The following is a 22,732-nucleotide window of genomic DNA, read 5'->3' as shown; positions in this document are numbered from 1 at the left end:
ATTGTCTGGTCTCTGCTTCAGGATTTTTTTTCAGAACACAATTCTAAAATCTCTTGCCACACGTTACTGCTTTTGCTTTAGAAATTCCTTCAATTTGTTTTTTCATTTGCTTTAAAAAATAATCACAGCAACACTACGATGAAGCTTATTCTTGCCAAGTTCTTTTGATATCTTTTGTGAGGCTAATTGCTGCAAGGAAAGTGTAATCAACTAACTCTACAAAGCATTTTAGGTTTTTTTTTTTATTTGGGCTGAGGTAGCACTAATGTGTCTCATTACTAATTCTTACTTTTCCTACCACTTCTGGTTTTAGGGTTGGAGTCCTTGCAGTTATATTTGCACAGTGTGGCATGAATAACATTTATCTTAGATTTAGATGTAAAGAGAAAACTCTTTGAATCTGGCATTGCTGTGCTTACTATTTCTGTGGCTAGGCAGTTTGGACATGCATGTGGGGATTGACCATATGTTAAAATAACTCTGAAACCACGTTAAATTGTTAGTTAAATTAAGTCAAGAATTTTACGTATTATGAACAAAGTGCCCTCACAAAGGTTGACTCACTGCTTGGCTGCCAGAGTACATGAGAAACGGATGTGTATTATTCTGGGGTTTGGCAGCTTGGACCTTCACCTTTTGTGGGTGAAATAACCTCAGCAGCTTCAAACCATTTAGGCTAGATGCCTCTTATCTAATATATGCAGTTTGTTGATGAGCAAAAGTCACAAAGTGCTCATTATTATTAGTCTCTCAAACTAATAGACTCGAAATTTTATTCTCTGTTGTAGGAGTCAGCTAGAACTGAATTAATGTGTGTAATTTTACTGTGTATTAATTAATGTGTGTAATGTTTTCTGCATCTAGTAATATATAAGTTTTTGATGATCCTGGGATTTACCAAAGAGGGAAGGAGTTTTTGAAAACTGAAACTATGAGGCTGTTCAAACATTTGAACATGCTACTTGTGGAGCTTATAGAGTTTCCATCTGTGGAGACAGTCAGAACCCCAACTGGACACAGTTCTGAGCAGGCTACTCTAGGTGATCCTCCTTGTGCAGGTAGATTGGACTGGCTGATTGCAGGACACCCATTCCAACTTTAAGGATTTGTGAGAAGTGAAAGTCATACCTCCCACATCAGTAACAGCTATTTTCAGCACACTGGAACATTTTGTCTTTTCACACAAAGAATAATAAATCTGTAGAGCTTCTTTTACATTCCACAAATGCCTTTCTCAGTGCTGTTGTGCAATAGGGAAAGGTGCAGTGGATGTTTCCAGAGTCATTTTCTGTGCAAGATACATCCTAAAATGATCTCATTGTATTGACATTTCTTAATGGTATCAATTCCTGATGCTTCATAGGTGATTTATGTTTGTTTGCTTATGGGCGTTTCCAACCTGTGGTCAGGGAAGCTCCTGAGATTCCTTCTGATGGTCTTTGACCAATACAATGTGTCAGTAGCTATCCTATTAGACCTGGGCTGGTGAGGATAATTCTAGCGTCTCATTGCTTGGACAGACCCTAGATATATTAGGTACTCTCAGATCTGATTGTGCAGAATCAGATCAGGAGATCATCAAAACATTTTGAACCTTTGTCCGAGTTAAATGATGCTCATGTGTAGAACATTTCTGTTAAACTTACAAAGGTTGTGCTAATTGGTAAGCAGACAAGATTCAAGGGAGCATTCTTACTTGCCAAGTAGGCTGTTTTGTGCCATGTACAAGCTGTTACATGTCCCCTGCTCAGTAGTTCAGGAATAGCTGTTTGATTATTGTCTTTCAAATTTACCCATTGGTTTCTTGCATCTGCCTTGGCTACTTACATCTTTGAGATGTTATTCTCTACATTCAGTCATCCTGTAATCCTGAAGTACCAAAGCACTCCAGTAAAGGTGTTTCCTCTAGTAAAAAAACTTCTCTAAGGCAAGTTCCAGTTTTTATTCCTACTATACTTATGTGCTTCATCGGGGCAACAGTCAGTTTCTCTTTCCTTCTTTGAGGATTACTTTTTTGATTATCTTCCTATAGAGAAATGACTGATAGCTGTTGATGTTTTCTACCTGTTGATGTTTGACTTTCATCCAAGTCAGGATATTATCTTCTTGCATTTCACGTTCACTGATGAAACTTTACTTCTGATTATGGAGAGCAATCAAGTCTTATCCAAGACTTCAGTTTATCAGTGGCTGCAATTTCTGCCACAAACTATTGGGATTGGTTACAGAAGTCTCCTCTAGGTGTGGAAATATACTCTGCTAAAATATTGTAACATAGCCAGAAATAACTTAAAAATGTCTTTCAGACACCTGCAGGCCAGTCATCTCACATTTCAGTCACAACTTCATCAGAATCTCTGCCACTGGTACAGTATATGGTAGTGATGCTACATTTGATAAAGTAGCTCTTTATTCACATCTGTTTTGAAGACTCAGACCCTTTGTTGGCTATTTGTAATGGCAGGGAGTTCTTGGAGTCTTCTATCCTATGGATTTTTAGATCTACGTTTCTTAAGAAATGTAAATACTTGATGTGTTATTTTCATGCATAGTAACCTTCCTCTGAGTCCTTAGTAGGTTACTGAATTCTGTAGCTGAGAGACTCTAAAGGTCACATGTAAGGCTGAACATTAACCTTGTCTCAGTCACATGAGGGAAGATGCAGGTTGCCATACAACTGTGCCAAAAAGTATTAAAGTTGATTGTTAATGATGTATGTGCATCCAGATTAAACCCACAAACATACAAAATAATTAAAGAATTGAGTTATTAAGAAATAGATTTCCTTACACTTTAATGACTATGTGTTAATATTTCTAAGTTTCAGCAACTATAAACATCTCGAATAGAATTTACTCATTTTATATATTTGCACTATTACTAGATGTTTGGTTAATGCTGATTTTAGGAGCCAGTATTGGCCAGATTTGAGGCAGGATGGTCTGCAAACCCCTCTTTTTTTTTCCCCTCTAGCATTAGCAGCATTCTACTGGTTTAATATCTCTCTCTCTTTAATGCTTGAGTTTTCAGGATCTTATAAAAAAAAAAACTTTTGCTGTAGAAAAGCTGACTCCTGTAGTTCAGTAAACATTGACTCAGTTTAAATCAGCTGGTTTTAGTACTGGTTTCACTAACTCCTTAAAATGTTTATTCATGCTGTTCTCCTCAGCATATGTATCTTACTTCAAAGTCTCTCTGCTCACATGATGAAGCTTGCTGTTTGAGGCAAAAAATGATTAATCAAATAATTATAATGCTGTCATGGCTGTGCACAGAAGAGCAGCCATTTTAGCTGATTTTATTACAATGTCATTTTGTAACATGTTTGTGTCCCCATATTGCAGAAACCCTTTGACATGAGCTAAGATTGTTGTGGTCACTTCTGTACAGATATTGTCACTGCTCTAGAGAAGTTTATATGATACACAGAACCGGGCAGTATGAAGAAATTGGACTTACTCTGTTAATAGAAATACTATTTTATTGGCTACAGCAAGGTTGGGCAATACTACTACTGGGATATTTGAAGTGCGTATGCAGCCTGATCAGTCAAGTTCTTTTGTGGCCACCAACATAGTTTCTATTAGTAGAATAATAAACTGTGAAACATGTGCTATTTTGAACAATTAGTAAGATCTGGCAAAATGCCTCCATTGTAGAGTCTTTCTGTACTTAAAGAGAGCTTGTAAGAAAGATGGGGACAAACTTTTTGATAGGACCTGTTGTGATAGGACAAGGGGCAATGGTTCTAAACTAAAAGAAGGTAAATTCAGACTAGATATAAGGAAAAATTTTTTTACAACAGGATTGGTGGAACACAGGCCCAAAGTGCCCAGAGAAGTGGTGGATGCCCCATCCCTGGAAACATTCAAAGCCAGGTTGAATGAGGCTCTGAGCAACCTGGTCTAGTGAAAGGTGTCATTGCTCACGGCAGTGGTGACGGAACAGATGATCTTTAAGGTCCTTTCCAACCCAAATCATTCTATGATTCTTTCCAGTCATATCAAGAGACATGATCTCTTCTCGGTGAGAGCTGCATATCTTTATTATGAAGTTCTTGAGGAGAGCAGGCTGCCTTGGAGTTCTCTAAGTGCATCTGATAGTCGCAAACAAAAGTAGAAAGTGTAAATATAAAAATACTTCTCTGGGCTCTGGAATATGCCAAAGGCTTCAATCTCACCAGTATATATAAACTCAATGAGTACACAAAACATGCACCCAGCTGTTTTTTGGCATGCCTTTAGACTCCACTGGAACTGTTTAGTTTGATAGCAAATGCAATGACAGATACTTAATATTACCATAAATTTTGTTTCTCTGAGACCTTTCAATGCCAAGAATATCAGCCATAATTTTTCTTTTCTCCTTTTTCCATTTCTTTCTCTTTAGCTTTACCATTGCCAGCTTTTAAAATCAGATTGTACTGTTTCCCTCTCTCCTTTAAAGCAGTGAGCATTTTTACCATCACGCTCTGCAGTGGCTCCATACTGAGTACCCAAGTAATCCAGGCAAATCCCCTGCATACAGTATTGTTGAAAGCCACAGTCGTGGAGTTAACTCAGAATGGTCATTAGCCAAGCCCTTCACTGCTTCTCCTAAAATAAATCGTTGCTAATGCTGCTGCCATATGGCCATGAACATGAGCTCTCAGCAGTCTTTTGATTTCCTCATCCATGCTTTCAAGTGCTGGCTCTTAAACTGGGCTTCTCCTCCCGTGTTATTTGTAGTTTCTCTCCTGAGCAGTGAATTGGGGAAGCACGCAAGTATGTCAGAAGAATAAATAACTTGACTCAGCTGTCCCGTTAGCAGTTCCATAGCGTCTCCTGCATGAGTTGAGCACGGCGGTGCAGGCCTTTTAGTAGGAGCACATGCTGGAAGCAGGTCATAGCCGCCCTCGTGTACGGCACCCTGGACTTCTACTCGGGTGTGCAGCACTGGCCCCTAGTGGAAGGTGCCCGGTCCTTCTGGTGACCCCGGGCTCCAGACATGCAGCCCAAAGGCTTCCATTTCCAAGCTTGTTTTAAACCTGGATTCGCCATCAGCCCTGTAGAAAAACCCAGTGAGTCGATTCTGTCTTCTGACTGGTTTGATAAATACTAGAGTTTGAACAATTAAACAGTAATAGAATAGCGCTGAGTTAAGGAATTATTCTAATTACTTTCTCTAAGTTTCTCATTGTTTTGGCAGGTTCTCTTGGCATTTGCTGATGTGAGCTGGTGCTTTCTTCCGTGAGAGGAAGCGAAGGGGCAGGCACTGATCTCTTCTCTCTGGTGACCAGTGACAGACCCGAGGGAACAGCCTGAAGTTGTGTCAGGGGAGGTTTAAGCTGGGTATTAGAAAAAGGTTCTTCACCCAGAGGGTGGTTGGGTGCTGGAACAGGCTCCCCAGGGAAGTGGTCGCAGCACCAAGCCTGACAGAGTTCTATAAGCCTTTGGATGATACTCTCAGGCACATGTGTGACTCTTGGGGACGGTCTTGTGCAGGGCCAAGAGTTGGACTCAGTAATCCTTGAGGGTCCAACTTGATCTGTAATTCTCTGATTTGTAATGTAAAACTGGGGGAATATAGTATTCTGGCCCATATATTTTAATGTGTCTCAGGTTACACTGTATAATTTTATATAATACTTTTCTGAAGATCTGTAATGAAAATCTGTAGAGAGCATCTGCAGGGGAGGATATAAAATTCTGATTGCAAATATTGGCAGCGATGTGGTGTTCATACAAGCAAACTTAGAGGAAGCAGATTTAAACATGTGGAGCCACCTTGTCCCTGGAACTTAAATAACGAGATAGGAAAAGTATTCTGAAAGATAAGAAATCTGTATGTAGTATAAAGTATGTATAGAATTTTCTTTATTAGCTTTTATAGTGTGATCTCTTGAAGAAACCACTGAAACTTTGCTTTATACCTCCATCTTGTTTATGAGTTGTTGTAAATCCCTTTTGTTTTTTGTTTTTTTTTTTTTTGAGACTGACAGGATAAATTAGTGTAGAAGGTCACCTTTCCATTATTTGTGTGAGTGAGTGCTGCCTTTGCCAGGTTGTACACGTGAATAGGTCTCGATCCCTCTTTCTGCCTTGGGGTGTTGAGTTCATGTCAGGAGCCTTCTTTGTGATAGATGATGTTACTAGCATCTTAAAATCGTTTCTGGATGAAATCAGCACATCCTAGGTCCTTAAACATCCATTACAGCATTTTTAACAGCATTGTGTTCTCCCTGTTTCTTGAAGTGCAACTTTTCCTTAAAAGGTAAAAGTACTGGCATTTAATCAATGTTGAACTGGAATTTTGTTTAGTGTTCCAGTGTTTCAAACTAAAAAGTTTAAAATCTCACTCTACTTTCTCTGGTTTTAAGTTATTCATTGTAGTCCCTAATAGATACTACTTTGTTTCTAATCTGACCCTTATATATTCTTAAGCCGTGCTTGTCCTTTCTGCTATTTGACAAATCTAAAAAGAGTTCAGGGGTTTTTTTTCAGCATGCTAATATTATTAGAAGTTATGCTTGACTTGGGCTTTTCAGGAGAAGCCTTCAAGAGGAGAGTTATCTGTATTTTGTATGAAAAACAGTGTTCATGGCAGTAAAAGTGTAGTAGTGCTTTTATGTCTTCTCAGAAAAAGAAATCGGCTGTTGTGTTGGTTTTTTTAATGATGAGGTATTTACAAGTTTAGTGTCCGCAAAACAACCGGACTTACTATGTTAACATTGCAAAAGATTTTCATAAACACTTGGGAGGCAACTGCTTCTGAAAGCTTAGTGGAGAATCTGTTAAATCAGCAGAAGAATATTGAATTCCTGGTTGAGATTTGAAAAATGCTTGTTTCCAAAACAGAATATGCTGAATTATGTCTTCCACTGAAACAACCAACCAAAAGACCGAAATGTAGGAATAATAAACGGAATGAATATATAAGCCTTTGAAAAAACAAGGGGGTTTTAATGTGGAAAAATTTACAAGCTTGATTATATTATAGCATCACTCTGACTAGAAGAAACAAACTTCTAGAGAATGATTCATGTAACCAAGTTTACTTTGATTTAAGCACTTCCCTATGTCTGAAAATACAGGCTTTTTGAAGTAGAAATTATGTCTTATTTTCTTCCGTTTGGCCCATTGATAGCAAGGCATATGGAGAAAAAGCTCTATCCCCATGCTAATGAAATAGTGCTTTATCTTCTGTGTCGTTGATACTGGTGCTCTCAGAAAAGCAATGACAAAATGTTGCAGCCTGGTCCATATCCTTTCCGTATAGGGTGTATTTAGCCATCTTCTGTTTGGGGAGCAGGACACAATGGCATCACTTTGTTCTCTGTTCCTTCGTAATGGATTGTGATCTCTTTGTTTTTTTGTTTGGTTGGTTGGTTTTTGGGCTTTTTGCTTGTTTTTGTTCTGTGGGGTTTTTGGTGGTTTGTTGTTTGGTTTTTTGTTGTTGTATGGTTTTTTATTTGGTTTTGGTTATTTTTTGTTGTTTATTTTGTTTTCATTGATGGTTGGCTTTTGATACCGAACATGTCTGGTAAAAATTTTAGTAAACTTGTGTGGTCAAGGATTTCCATAAAATTGTAGGTTGGTCGTATCATATGGAAACAGTGGTGGATACTATAGAACTTGACCTTTCCAAAAGCTCTTTTTATTCCACACAACAGTTAGTAATCTTTAGTGCTCAGATCATAAAACACCTTTCAGCATTATTTCCTGAAAAAGTAGGTTGAGATCTGCTGCTCTGATGTTTTTTCACATCATGTGCATGCTGCTTTCTAGCATAGCTGACCTGCTGGAAAGCAGCTCTGCAGAGAGTGACCTGCGGGTCCTGGTGGACAACAAGCTGTCCACGAGCCAGTAGTGTGCCTTTGTGGCCAGGAAGGCCAATGATATCCTGAGGTGCACTAGGAATAGCATTGCCAGCAGAGCAAAGGAGATGATCCTGCCGTTCCACTCAGTCCTGGTGAGGACCCATCTGCAGTGCTGTGTCCTGTTCTGGGCTCCTCAGTGCAAGAGGGACATGGAGCTCCTGCAGCAAGCCCAGGGAAGGGCTATGATTAAGGGATTGGAGCATCTCTCTTACAAGGAAAGGCTGAGGGAGCTGGGCCTGTTTAGCCTCGAGAAGAGACAAGTGAGAGGGAACCTCATCAAAGTCTATAAGTATCTGAAGGGAGGGTGTCAAGTGGAAGGATGCAGGCTCTTCTCAGTGGTGCTAATGAATAGGACAAGGGGCAGCAATGGGCAGAAACTGATGCACAGGAAGTTCCACCTGAATATGAAGAAGAACTTCTCTGTTGTGCAGGTTGACTGCAGCAGACTGCCCAGAGAGGTTGTGGAGTCTTCCTCACTGGAGATATTCAAGAACCAGCTGGATGCAATCCAGTGAAATGTGCTTAGGATGACTCTGCTTGAGCAGGAAGGTTGGACCAAATGACCCACTGTGGTCCCTTCCAGCCCTATCCAGTCTGTGATTCTGCATATACACACACGGAGCCATAATCTGCATGAGCGCTTAGTTGGCCAAGTGTCTTCCTTTAGTTAGCTTGATTTTTTTTTTTAACTTTTTTTTGTTTGTTTTGGGGTTTTTTGTTTGTTTGTTTGTTTTTACTTCTAAAAAAGACTCAAAATATTAATTTGTTTAGTCCTGGGGAAAGGCCTGAGTAATTGAGGCAATAACCAAATATGTTAGTCTTCAACTGGTATGTAAGGTAAAGGCATGAAATTGCTTAGTTTAGCCTTACTGTCCATATTGACAATAAAATAAATACATTAAATTAACGCTGTAGTAATAAAACTAATGTGTTGAACAGCTAAAAGATTGGTTAATGGAAGAATATGGAACTTCATCATAGCTATCTAATGTGAACTGGTATTTGTTGACCAACAAGAGCTTGTACATACAGTTTACAGTTTCACTGGTAAGGAACCATTTTTCAATATGTGTCCTACTATTTTGCTTTGAAGTCTTTATAAAAATTAAATAAAAATAGAAAGATACAACTTCCTTTTTATTGCCCCAAGAATCTTTGTTTTAGATCCAGGAGACAGTGATCCCTAGGGTGACAAGCAGATAAAATCCTGCTTGTGTGTTTTTGCCTATGTGAGGTTGGTTTGCCCCTCGGAGTTCAGTGTCAGTTGTAGTCTATCTATGTACAATGCAACTTGCCATTTATTTCTCCAGAAGCTATGCTGATGAAGTGTTGCACTGTTTAGAAAAACAGATTTGTGATTGCACTCCAGTTATTGCCTAGAGATCACAGGAGTTGGGGGAAAACAAATACATCCTGGTTGAACTGCATTTTTTTGTGTTCATACCATCTATGATAGCTTATTCTTCAGCCTTAATAGATGACAGAAACATTACAAATATTAGATCTTTGTGGCTGCGTAACTTCCACAAATTCTGGAGCTTCTTTGTTCTTTGTAGAGATTATTTTTAACATGGAATAGAAAAGTTACACAGACATCAGCTCTAAGAACTGTCTCTTTTTTCCTTTTCTTTTTTCCAAAGGCTAAGTTCATCCTAGTATTGCAAAAATTTTTAACTGCTGAGCAATTGTTGTTTATTTATTAAAATGCCTTTTGCAAATAGGGGTTGTCTGAGAATCCTTGAAGTATTTCGATTGCTACTTTAGGCATGAACTTCTATGAGGAGCAGCTTGTTGTCCACCAGGACCTCCAGGTCTTTCTCTGCAGAGTTGTTTTCTAGCAGGTCAGCCCCCAGCCTGTGCTGGTGCCTGGGGTTATTCTTCTCCAGGTGAGGACCCTGCATTTGCCTTTGAATTTCAGACAGTTCTTCTCTGCCCATCTCTCCAACCTGTCAAGGTCCTTCTGAAGGGCTGCACAGTCCTCTGGGCTATTGGCCACTCTTCCGAGCTTGGTGTTGTCAGCGAACTTGCCCCTCCATCCAAGTCGGTGATGAATAGATTAAACAATACCATGCCCAGTATTGAACCTTTGGGGACACCACTAGTGACAGGCCTCCAACTGAACCCTGTGCCACTGACTACAACCCTTCAGGCTTTGCTGTTCAGCCAGATCTCAGTCCACCTCACTGTCCCCACATCCAGTCCACACTTCCTGAGTTTGTCTATGAGAATGTTGTGAGGAGACAGTGTCAAAAGCCTTGCTAAAGTTGAGGTAGACAATATCCAACTTCTCTCCCCATATCTATCCAGGTTGGTCAAACATGATTTACCTTTAATAAATTCATGCTGACGACTCCTGATCACCTTCTTGTCTTCCATGTGGATAGAGATAGTCTCCAGAATGAGGCGCTCCATCAGCTTTCCAGGGACTGAGGTGAGGCTGAATCGCTGGTAGTTTCCTGGGTCCTACTTCTTGCCCTTTTTCAAGATCAGGGTGACATTTGCTTTCTTCGAGTCCTCAGGCACCTTTCCTGATCTCTGTGACCTTTCAAAGATGATCATGAGCTGCCTTGCTGTGGTATCCTCCAGCTCTCTCAGCACTTGTAGATGCATCCTGTCAGGGCCCATGGACTTGTGGATGTCACCTCTGCCTAGGTGTTCCTCCTTGACCAAGGGGAAGTCTTTCTTACGATATTCCTTTACCCTGCCTGGTCTTGTGGGTCTGTTGTAGTTTAGTTAAATGGGAAGGTTTTCAGTGATGAATATCTCATACCACCACGTAATTTCAGAGTGTAGGGACTGCCCCCATCCAAGCTGGACTGGGAGAAGACTGTCCCGGGGGTCTTAGAAGTGGAGTATCCCAGGAACTCGGGAGATAAAAGTCAGGTGCAGGCCAGAATTGCGCTTTTGGTACTGAGTTTTGCCCGCTGGAGGACCATGGACTCTTGGAGTCTTTCCCAGAGCACTCAACCATTCATCCACTATCCAACCAAGCTCAAACTCAGGGGAACCACTATAGTGCTGCTTTTTGGAGCACTTTTGAAGCTGTTTCGCAATAGCTTGGGAACCACTACCATTCAGCGAGAGAATTCCCTTCTCCAGAGTCACCACCATCTCATCCACAGCTGTTTCGCTCTCTCATCTGTGCAAAGTGCCACTGGCCCCAGCACTACGCTGGGTCACCCCTGCCACCTACACACCCACGTGGTTGCTATGCCAGAACCCACACCAGCACCTCAGCAGCATAAGACTTTTTTGAATGAAATATCCTTCCATATTTTATCTTAACCTGGGGGAAGGGGGAGCTAAGTAATATTTTCTGCTATTTTTGTTTTGTTTATTTCATTCCCTATTTAGTGAAATTGTTATTTTCCCATCTTCATTTGCACTTTCCATAATTTTTTACCTTATTTATACTGAAGGGAGGGAAATAATAAAAAAGGAGGGTTCATCTCACCTTCCAAATATATTGTTACTAAACCAAGACGGGGTTAAAGGTTTCCGAGGGCTGGTGCTGTCAGTGAAGACCAATGCAAAGAAGGCATTCAATAACTCTGCCTTCTCTGCATCCTGTTTTCACTATAACTTTTGTTTTTCTGAGCAATATGACCTCTAAAGCAGAGACCTTCACAAGTGAAGTATCATTCTTTTAACCTGTGGGAACCTGTCCTGACAGAAACACTAATTTGCTTTTCAGGGGTTGCAAGGAATATGCATTTTCTGCTTTTAGATTCATAATGAAGTGCTTTCTCTAGGGTGTTGAATTTTTTTTTTTTCCAGGGAGATGCTATTTGCAATTTTTAACGAATATTGCTTGCCTTGTATATTTGTGACAGGAGAGTGTTTCTTCCCTATAGATGGCATGTGACCTTTCCTTTGGATACAATAGCACCATTTTCTTCAGGGGATACATGTGCACTTCAGGGGATAAATGATGCCTGGGCTGCTGCAAGCAGGAAGTGTTTTATTGAATTGCAAGAGCAGTCTTGATATGACTGCAATAAACTTGCGAAAGGGTAGAGAAGTAAAGGAAAATTTATTAGTTAATCCTCTAATTCCAGTATTGGTCTGTCAGTAGCTAGTTTAAGCCATTTACAGGACCCATGAGGGACTTTAGATCAGTTGATCTGATAAGCAGTTCTAGTTTTTTAGCCTTTTGAAGAACTCAGTTCCAGTAATCATCCCTTTCTTCCCCATTTCCTTCTCTCCCTGAAGGTCATCACATTCCAGTTTCCTAGATGAAAGGATGTTACCAGAATCATTGCACAACTCCTATGCAAGAACAGTTGGCTGGGTGGTGTCTAATCTGGCCTTTTCTTTTTTTTCCCATGGTCTTAAAACTGAAGCTGTATACTGCCAAAAAAGCCAACTTCTGGAGAAGTGCTCCAGTCCTGGAAATTTTTCTAGGCCTACAGTTGAGCAGATCTGGACTGAGCTCTGAGCTTCAGAAGATGCTTGGGCTGAGAAGGGATTTCGAATGCTCCAGCACTGTCTGGGTACAAGTGAGATTAGCAGCTGCTGTCTCCAGGCACTGCTTGGTTTGTCTTTGTGGTCCCAGAAAACATGGTAGAACTGTAGTAGCAGTTAACAGCCTGCCACACTAGTGTGTACCGGTGGGGCTGAACCAGCAAATGTTAGCAGAGCTGAACACTGGGTATATGCCTGTTGCATAATATTGCAAACCCTGTGCAATTAGCATGTGGCATCACTCTTCGAGTGCTGTATTTTATATTGGAATGGGAGACTAAATATGCTGAAGTGCAGAGAAGAGTAGTTGCACGGAATGCATGGATGCAGGGAGAAAGGCAATCAGGACAAGGAACCTGTGCTCAATTCTTGTTTGATTCCTGGTGGTTTGCTTCACCAGAACTACAGTTCTCTTCAGATGGTTAATGACATGTGGTGGGTAGTGAGAAGACATCACTGAATAAATTTTCAAGTTCTCAGTAATATTACAGTGAAAAGTTTTTAGAGAAGTAATAATTTAATTAAATTGCCTGATGGTTCTAAAGTGAAGTAAAATCTTGCAGACTTTTGAGACCCACAAAGCTGAAGAAGGCAAGCGTTTTCCAAATCTGTCAGTTGCTGTAATACGTGATTACATCTCTGTACAGAACTGAAAGACTTGGGCATGAAACTTGTTTACATCTCAAAGCACTCTTCAATCTATAAGGACAAATCTAGAATCATAGCCTCTTTTTATTGGAAGGAGTTTAGGGAAGACTGTGAAGTGGTTGCCAACTACAAATTAAGATTGCTCTTTAATCTTTAGTCTGGAAGGCTCCCAACAGCATAGAAAAGGGTGTGAATGTGTAGAGGGGAAAACCATAAAGGTGATGAAGTTCCTTCTGCTTAAAGCACTGTAAACCATGCTTTATGGGAACTTGGAGAAAATGTATGTATGGCAAAAGCTGCATTCCTTGTCATGGGAGAAGGGCTGGTTATACATCACTTACCTGAAATGACAGAAATTGGTGCATTTCTGTGTAGGAGATGTGTGAATGCAGCTTTCTCAGAAGGTACCAAAGTAGCTTTTTTCTGCATGTAGTTTGCTGTGGACACTTGTCTATTTATTGATTGCCTCAGTATTAGAAATGCAAGTAGTGGCTTTTGGCCCACTATTTTTAGTATCTTGCAGTAGGCCTGTTTCTTCTAATTTGGTTGGGTTGTTTGGGGTTTTTTTCAACTTCATTTTGTAGTCTGAGGTATTCAAAATAACCAAATAATTGGTCTGAAAACATAAGAGAAAGATGAGTCTCCAGTAGAAGATCTGATCTTATGTGAACCAATTAAAAATTTAGTTTCATAAGCTCAAGATGCCTTTGTGCTTTACTGAAATCTTACTGCTTTTTGGGGAAGAGGAATTAAGCTTCTTGCAGAAGCTCTGGGGGGAGACAAGATTAAGAAATAATACTCTTAATGGGAAATAAGAGATACCTTAAATGGCAGTCAATGCTGTTAAGAATACCATCTCCTACCCACTAATGATAGGCCAAGTTTTGCAAACTTAACAGGTTTCATCCTTTTTTTTCTTCTGCTATGCCTTTGATGGGATTTTGCCTTTGATTGCCTGGTTGTGGGTGGAATGCCTGATACTCTTGGCAACAAATACTATATAAGTTCTTAAAATTACATTTGTTCTGGCCTGGAGCAGAGCTGTGTGGGTGTTGGATGTTTCTTTGAGACCTGACGTTCCTTTTAGTTAATCACCTTATGTTATCTACAACTTTGAAGGAAGATGATTAATATCTAGCAGCTGATTTCACTATGTGGATTAGATCCCCACTGCTGTACATTTAATGGTTTGGTATATGAATCACCCGTCTGGACAGGGCACTGTTTGGATAATTGGTTATACAGAAATATATTCTGTAGACAAGTAATTATAAGTGTTACTTATTATAGTCTCATCAGTGCCACAGTGCTTAATCTCTTAAGCACATTAGAGTATTAATTGATCAGAAATGCATTATGATCTGCTTAGGTGAGATGATACAAACCTTTCTCTGGGTAAAACAGAAATGTAGTTAGAATTTAATTAAATGATGAACAGGTTGTTCTACGCATATCTGAACAACTGGAATATTTCAATTACACTGTCTAATGTCCTGTGACAAATGTCAAAAAAATCCATACAGAATTTGTTGAATACATGATAAATTGACTGCTGCCAGTTATGTGAAGTGAGCTGGATTATCAGAAGTAATTGGTTTAATTTAAACCCAGCTCATTTTAAGTGAAAAAGGTTAGGGAGCAGCCACGTGATCAGTTCAGCAAGGAGATCTAAAGAGGAAAGTAGTAATTTACATTAATACAGGCAAGCAGGATAAAATGTGGGGAATAGCCCCAGCTGATTAAATAGGTTTCCATTAATTATTCAAAGTGTAAGCAAACTCTTCTTCAAGATGCACTTACTAGTGAATTCTGAGAAAATTTTGAATCTTGTTTAGAAGCAGGTAACTGCCTTGTTTTGCCAGGTACCTCTTGATTTAAAACCTGATATGGAAAACTAGGGAATGCTTGGGCTTGATGGTTGTGCCTGTTCTAGTCCATTCAGCTATAGAATTGTCAGAAAATGCGTGATCAATCTTGATTACATGAGGGAGAAGAAACTTCAAATTCCGATTTGCATTTATATGTAATGTTTCCATAAACACAGGTGGCACATTCGTATTTTGTACTTTAGCTGGAGTTCTTGTGTTGCAGTTATGCGCGTGACTTTCGACAATTGAGCTCAGTCTTACCTTAATTTATTTTTAGGGAGAGCACGTGTGCAGCAACTAGCAGAGAACACAAGATATTTCAGGAGACGACTGAAAGAGATGGGCTTTATCATCTATGGAAATGAAGATTCCCCTGTTGTGCCTCTGATGCTGTACATGCCAGCAAAAATTGGGTAGGTTTTTACCGACCATCTGGTGCTTTACTAGCTCAGTTAGGCTTCAGTCTGGCTAAGCACTGTGGTTCTGTGACAGCAAAAGCATCATCTAGCACTCTGCATGAAGGCAGATAAAGACTTTCTCCATCCTTCTCAGTGTAACAAAGTTTGAAACCTTTACAGGCCTTGCCGGTCTGCAGTGTGCACCATCCAGCACACAAAGGCATGCTGTTTCCACTGCCCAGCTGCTCTACCAGTCAGTACAATCTTCTCCGTGGAAATGTTGATTAGCTGAGCAGTTGGACCAGTAACTTACTTGAAATAAGCAAGGACAAAGAGCCCTGACAAGAGCTGGCCCTTAGGATCTGCATCGAGTTTACTTGATCCTTTCTTTGTCCCTTGTAGTTTGTTTTTACAGTAGTTTGAGAGTACTAAATGGCTACAAAATTAAGTGTATCAGGATGCACCTATTTGTAAGGAAAATACTTGTGGCAGAAAATTTAAAAACCTAGTAAAAGAATGTTATTTTTATACATTCTTTTAAGCCTCTTAAGTTCATTGCTACTTCTCACAAGGTCAGTTCAAAACGGATTAACCATTTCCTGTGGCCTGTAGAAACACCCACAATTGCACTGCCATTGCAGAAAGGATCAAGATCTTTGTGCCTCTCATAGCATAACTCACAACCACTTCTTTCTTTAATCTTTTTAAGAACTTATTTTATTGAAGATAGTGTGTGACAGTTGTATGAGATTTTTGCACCTTTCTTTGAAATATTTGGTATCAGATGATTCCACAGTTTACTGTGGTGATCCAATGGTTCCCGTGACAGGCTCTTAAAAACTGGTACATTCTATGACACAATAATGTACTTTAATGAAGTTCAATTGGTGATAACAAAACATCTTGAAACTGAAGAAACAACCGCTTTGGGGCATTGCAGCCTGAGGGATTCCTTATATAGTCAAACTTCTGAGCTAAAATCCCTGTTTCCTATCAGAAAGATTTCCAAGCTTAAGTTACAAATCCATTTAGAAACAGCCTGCTATAAGACCAGTCTCTGCCACATATAATCTTTCAGCTTTGTTGGAACTTAATACAGTGAAACCTTTTAAGAAGGACCACCTCTTGGGATTGAATTAAAAAAAGGCTTTTGTGAGCAGGCATTCTGCCTCCAAAAGAAAGCACCGGAAGGTCCAAATTGTGTTGTTACAGGCTTGCTTCAGCAAAGGCCTGTGTGCATTAACACACTGAGACTGCTCCAGCTTTGCCACCAGTGGAATAATTGCAACAACCTTGTTCTCTCTGACAGTGCGTTTGGACGTGAGATGCTGAAGCGGAACATCGGTGTTGTGGTTGTGGGCTTCCCAGCCACTCCCATCATCGAGTCCAGAGCCAGATTCTGCTTGTCTGCAGCTCATACCAAAGAGATGCTTGATACAGTAAGTGTCTCGTCTTCCTTTTGCCCATGCCTGCTATAAACAGATACAACAACTGTTTTTTGTGCACTGGTTCAATGTTTGGTACACAAACTAGTTGAACCTAATCTTCGAAATCTCTTGTAGTAGAACTGGCAATGACTCCATCTGTCTTTCCTTGCTTCAACAGTACAGAATGGCTGCCTACAGTAAATCTCAGGGCTTTTCTTTTCCTATTTTAAATTATGTGAAGGTGACAGTCTCATTCCTGTGAGACAATACTTCTTCCCCTCTTAAGAGGCACTGAACCTTTCAGACAGAAGTAGTTCTGCTTTTTCTGACCCTAGATGCAAATGGTATGAAGAAAAAAAATAAAAAAAGCCTGAGAACCTCCAAAACATTTATATTCTCCTCAAAAGGAACACATGATTACTAGTGAAAATTTTTATTCCAAAAATTACTCCAGTTCTTCTTTACAGCTTCTGAGCACTTTATCTTAAATAATCCTGTTCTAATGAGTCTGTGCCACATGCAATGCCTTACTGACTTCTGCCTGAGTAAGCATGTTCCAGAGGGAATGAAGGTCCTCTCTGAGGAGGCATGAATCACAGTTAGGAAATGCTGCCTTAAAAAGTAGGGATAGCAGTTATTCTCTGACTAATAGAGTTGAAAAAGGATTATACAAATAAGCTTGACTATTCTTAGTGTGTTTTGGAGTGGTAGCTACATTCACTTTTAAGTCTTCTGAATAATCTTCTTTGATGAACATGGCATGTCTTAGCCACTGTCAAAATTCTGCATGGCATTTGTTCCCCACTTTGAGGGGAAACCTCAGAACCTAAACTAGGTTGAGTCATGAACTTGGACTCCATGAGAGTAGACCCTGTCCTGTTTAGAGACCTACTTGAAAGAACCCCATAGGATACAGCCTCAAAGAGAGGAGGTGTCCAGGACAGTTAATTGATTTTTCTTCCTCCCTTCTCCCCTGAGGAATGATCCATCCTGACTTACAGGAGAGTGAATGTGGCGGGAAGCCTGCATGGATCAACAAACCAACAAAAACATATAATGGATGCATATAAGAAAGAGGTGCAAGCAGGAATAGGTGACCAAGAAGGAATAGAAACACAGTTCTGAGTACACAGGGATTGGGGTCAGGAAAGCCAAAGCCCACCTGGAACTCAGTCCATCAAAGGACATGAAATGCAGGAGCAGGGCTTTTATGGGGATATTAGTAGCAAAAGGAAGAGTAGAGAAAATGTGGGAGACTGCTGCTGAATTGCACAGGGAATCAGGTGACAAATGACATGCAAGAGATGAGGGTACTTAGTGCCTTTGTTGTCACAATCTACTTGTGAGGCTTGACTCAGGAATCCTGGGACCATAAAATCAGTAGAAAAGTATGGAGCAATGAAGACTTACCTTTAGTGTGAAGGAGGCTCCAATAAGGGAATATTTAAACAAACTGAACATGCACAAGTCCATGGGAACTGATGGGGTGCACCCACAAGTGTTGAGGGAGTTGACTGTCACTGCAAGGCGACTCTTGATTATTGTCTTTGGAGGGAGGTCATGGTGACTGGGGGAGGTTCTGGAGGATTGGAAGACAGCAAATGTCACCACCCTCTTGAAGAAGGGCAAAAAGTATGATCTGAGGAACTGCAGGTTAAGTGGCCTCACCTTGATCTTGAGAAGATTGTGGAGAAAAAGATCCTTGAAAGTATTTTCGAACATTTTGTGGACCAGAAGGTGATTGGGAATACTCATCATGGAGTTAGAGAGGGGAAATATGCCCAAATATGATCAGGTAGGTAACACTTCAATATATGAACAGCAAATGGGACATATAAACAAATATTTACTAATGTCTTGTCACAAAAATATGGATTCAACCTTTTCACACTTCACTGCTGCAGAACTTCCAAATCAACAGCTTAAAATGGCATGCTTTTTGTATTTCATTTTTGTTATGACAATGAGTAAGGCAGTGAGTGGTGTGTGCAGTTTGGTAATATATGTTTAGTGTCATTGAATAGTATTGAGCAACCTGTCATGTATCTCTAGTGCTGTATTTGCTGCTACTCAGTTGTTTCTGCCTTATAAGACCTGAGAGATTCTCTAACATGACACTCCAACAACAGACTGCTTAAGGACTTCCTTCCCAGTCCTGCTGCTCTTCCCTTAGTTATCAAAATCAGTTGTTTCTGTTCCAAATAAAAATTTTGAACCAGTATGTTTGGAGAAGGCTCTCTCCTTCTCTTCCTTTCACTCTATATAAAATGAGTAGTATCAGAGATTTGGCTCAGAGCATGGTAACAGAACTGAGTTTATTGACACAAATGAGGGAGCTGTAACTTCTGGACAGGTGGACATGGAGTGGGGATGAATGTGTAAGATGTGGGAGGAAGGAAAAGAAAAAAACCTGAAGTCTCTGAAATCATATTTCTGCAAACTGAGCTAAAATTGAAACTCTACAGGCTTGATACGCTGGCACTACCCAGGCAATCGTGCAATCTTGCTGTTGGTTAGGTTCTTGGTCTTCTCTTTTAGTGACTAGCTGGAGCCTTTACTGTAACAAGCTGCTTTTGTAGGATCTGTATAAATACCGTACTTGCTCTGTTCCAAAACCTATCTGTAACTTTTATGACTCTACTTAAAAAAACTCCTGTCAATTCACTTACAAATCTGTCTGCATTTTCCAGAAAATATTGTAAGTTTTGTGCTTTTAAAATAAGATTCATTCCAAGAGTACCCCTGTAAGTGTTAAATCCTCTAAACTGAGGAAATGCTTGTTCAATATATTGGAGTTTGTCTACCCAAGAAAATTAATCCAGAGCAAAATGAGGTGTGAATTTTGAAGTGAATGAAGAAATCCTGATTTAGCTCAGTATGTGCAGGCTTTGTTCCAAGTTAGTGTAACCCACTTTAAGGTTTGAAATAGCTGCATGCTTTGAACCCAGAACATTGGTGAGAGGAGTTAATAAGGAGCAAGTCTTCATGTCAGTGAATTTGTGTTGTGTTTTCTTATGAGGCAGTGAAAAGGGATTGATTTCAGGCAGCTTATCATTTAGGCAGCTCTCAGATCTAATCCCTCTGCCGAACTGTGGCAACAGTATCCAGGAGGAGGAAGAACTAAAGTGAATGGACTTGGGGAGAGCTGACAGCTTCTTCAACTCAGCAGAGAGGACAACTTGGTAGCCCATCTGTGTATGTGTGGGTGCTAATTAGAGCTCTTACGGCATTTTTTCTAAACAAAATTTATCTGAGTTTGAAGCATAGGGAAGAGAAGCTTGTCTTGCAAATGCTGATATTTGTTATACTTCCTTGTTCTTATTAATTAAACCCACATGATGGGAAACAGTTCTTAGTTACAATTTTAACTGTTTTATGTAAATAAAACTTCCTTGCCCGAAAATATTTGGCCTAGGATCAGAGTGAAGTCCCTCATAACCTGCATCCCTGTGGGCTGGTGCTTTCTTTTCAATGATGGAAAATATATTACACTCTCCTAAAGTCAGAATACACCAATGCCATTTCCTTTGTAGTCTTTGCTGGTCACATGGCCCTTTTTGTTTTAAATTAATAAAATCCTAAATCTGCATTCAAGAATAACAGTTAACATAGTCTTTCAACAGAAATTCAGCTTTAAATTGCTTCCATATGAGATCTTTACTTAAAACTCTGGCAGACTGTGCCCACACTTTTGTTTTGTTTTGTTTTTACCGAGGTCCAACTTCTGGGTTTGTCGTTCCCCCAGATTTTAGAGTGGAGAGGTTTTTGCTGCCAGATATAACAAGCATGAAGGACCATTGTTTAAAGAAACAAAAACTTGAACTATCCATCCAAAAAGGAAAAAGCATGTAGGGATATTAACCCCTGTCTGCCAACTGTCCTCAAGCGACAAGCATTTGACCCAGAACATGTTGAAACTGGAGCAATAATGTTGAATTAGTGACATTCTGAAGGAATGCTGGGTGTACCTATCTTAATAAATTTACAGTTCAAGGGAGTGAAGGATGCCAACCTTTGAATTCAAAAATCACATTGGGCTTGAAAGTAATTCTTCTGATCTCATTTCTTTGTCACTTGCCTATGTAAAATAGTTAGCATGACAGACTTGCAGATTTGTCTGCAGCAACTTATTTATTTTGTACCTTGCTCCAGGAGTGTTCTGTAGAGAAATGAAGCTTAGGGTTTGGCGTTTAACAGACCCTATTGTGAACCAGTGTCTTATCAAAGAGATTGCAACATAATGGAAGCATGATTAGCTGAGCTCTGACGCCGGCAGATGTTTGATCTCTGGTAAACTTCATAACATTTGAATTCAGGTCAAAATGGCAAAAGGTTGTACAAATTCACTAGCAGTGTTCTGGGCCATCAGTAGCCTGAGTGTGGCCTTTGTGGCAACCTCTGTCAGTGAGATTTGCTTTCTAGGGAGAAAATGCTTGGGGTCCTACCCAGAATAACTGTGGGTTTTTTCATTCCTTGATTGTCTGGCCAAATCTCCCATGCCACGTTGTTTATGGTACAGAGCTTGCATCACTAGTTGTATAGGGACAATGCAAATTAACCAAATGTAAATTTAACAAATGCATCTATAGAACTTGTTAGCTTGCTATTGCAGTTTGCCTTTTGCTTATCTTGCAATTTAAAAATACAGTAGATCAGAGGTGGTATGCTAACACATATGTTGTTTTCATACTGAATGATGAATGAGTCAAACCTCCATGTACATTTTTTTCTGCTTCAGCTTCATTACCTCCAGGAAGGGAGGAATATTATTCTCGTTTTTGCTGTTTATGAATAGTCATGGGGTTTGCTGGATGTTATGATCCTTCTTTGGAAGGGGAGTAGTCAGGTGGCTGCATAGGCACTCTCAGTTAAGTGACCAGTGCTGTTGACTTTGTCTCAAAACTTCTGAATGCTAAAATCAAAAAGAAATCCTATGCACTTCTGAGGGTACTGGCTTCTAGCACAGTAAAGTCTGAAGTGAAATGGCTGTCAGAGTAGTCTGCAGACATGCAAACAGGAGGTTGTGTTGATGACTTACTTGTATCTGTCTCCTCTGCTGATCTACTGTGGTCTCTTTGTCAGGCTTTAAAAGAAATCAATGAAGTTGGGGACCTTTTGCAACTGAAATATTCCCGTCGCCGTTTGGTACCTCTCTTGGACCGGCCGTTTGACGAGACAACGTATGAAGAAACAGAAGACTGAAGTCCCTCCACGTGCCTCGGTGGGAGGGACACAGCCCATGGGACACTCCGTGGCACACAGGCCACAGCATCTGTGAACAACACACTTCTGACTGCTTAGCATAAAAGACATTTCCTCACAATACTGAAGTGGCCACATCAGCTCTAAATGGCATTTTGTAAATAGGGAGAGGATTTAAAAAAAAAGCTTTGATTCCTGTGTCTTCAGGGTCTGCCCTAGAGGTGCTTGGCTTTATTTTTTCTTGTTGCTTTTTTTTATTTATTTGTCTCAATGAATTCACAGCGACTCAAGTTGGCTGTGGCTGATCAGTTCAGACTTTGTATGCACCATTAGCCTCCCAAATGCTGGCTGAGATGTTGTAAGCATGTGTGATGCTGGCATGGCAGCATTTCCAGTGTCACTGCTAGGTGTCTGATCTTCCCAGGAAGGAATGAGCTGACCTGTCTGTTCTTGGAGACTTTCTAGAGAAACTGTTGATTGCTAACTTGGACATATTTAACAAGATAAATAATCAACCAAAGTTTTTTTTTTTTTTTTTTCATTTGCAGTTACTTCTGTTTAAAACTTGAATTTAGCCTTTTTAAAATAAATGTGTTGTTGACATGTCACTGACAGGACCATTGTTCCCAAACATTATTTAGTTTTGTAAGCCACAGGCAGAAGGACTTCTGGAACTCTAGGCTCTTTTTCTTCCCCGTATGGATACCAGATTGCCTCCTGGTTTTGACACTAATTGTCCCCTTGATATGGGGTAAGTGATGGAGAGGGGTTTTGTTTGGGTTGTTTTGGGTTTTTTTAATAGGTTGTGTTTTGTCTTCTGACATACTTCTGTTTAAAAAAAAGAAAAATGTGGATTTAGTGTGTGTT

General features: G+C 40.0%; 1 protein-coding gene across 1 annotated transcript in view; it reads left to right on the top strand.

Moving 5' to 3' along the window:
- Positions 1–22,473, top strand: part of SPTLC2 (serine palmitoyltransferase long chain base subunit 2) — a 70,255-nt gene extending 47,782 nt beyond the window's left edge. Inside the window, exons 10-12 of the mRNA XM_027883675.1 lie at positions 15,116–15,251; positions 16,546–16,675; positions 21,746–22,473. Of these exons, the coding sequence (XP_027739476.1) occupies positions 15,116–15,251; positions 16,546–16,675; positions 21,746–21,865 (386 nt within the window). The 3' untranslated portion in view covers positions 21,866–22,473. The remainder of the gene's footprint in view (positions 1–15,115; positions 15,252–16,545; positions 16,676–21,745) is intronic.
- The last annotated feature ends 259 nt before the right edge of the window (positions 22,474–22,732 follow it).

The sequence above is a fragment of the Empidonax traillii genome, unplaced genomic scaffold, assembly GCF_003031625.1.
Source record: "Empidonax traillii isolate 1590-97213 ecotype Southwest subspecies unplaced genomic scaffold, ASM303162v1 scaffold132:size1788729, whole genome shotgun sequence".
NCBI classification, from domain to species: domain Eukaryota; kingdom Metazoa; phylum Chordata; class Aves; order Passeriformes; family Tyrannidae; genus Empidonax; species Empidonax traillii.
The sequence above is the reverse complement of the archived record's forward strand: the minus strand, read 5'-3'. Positions and strand labels throughout refer to the sequence as shown.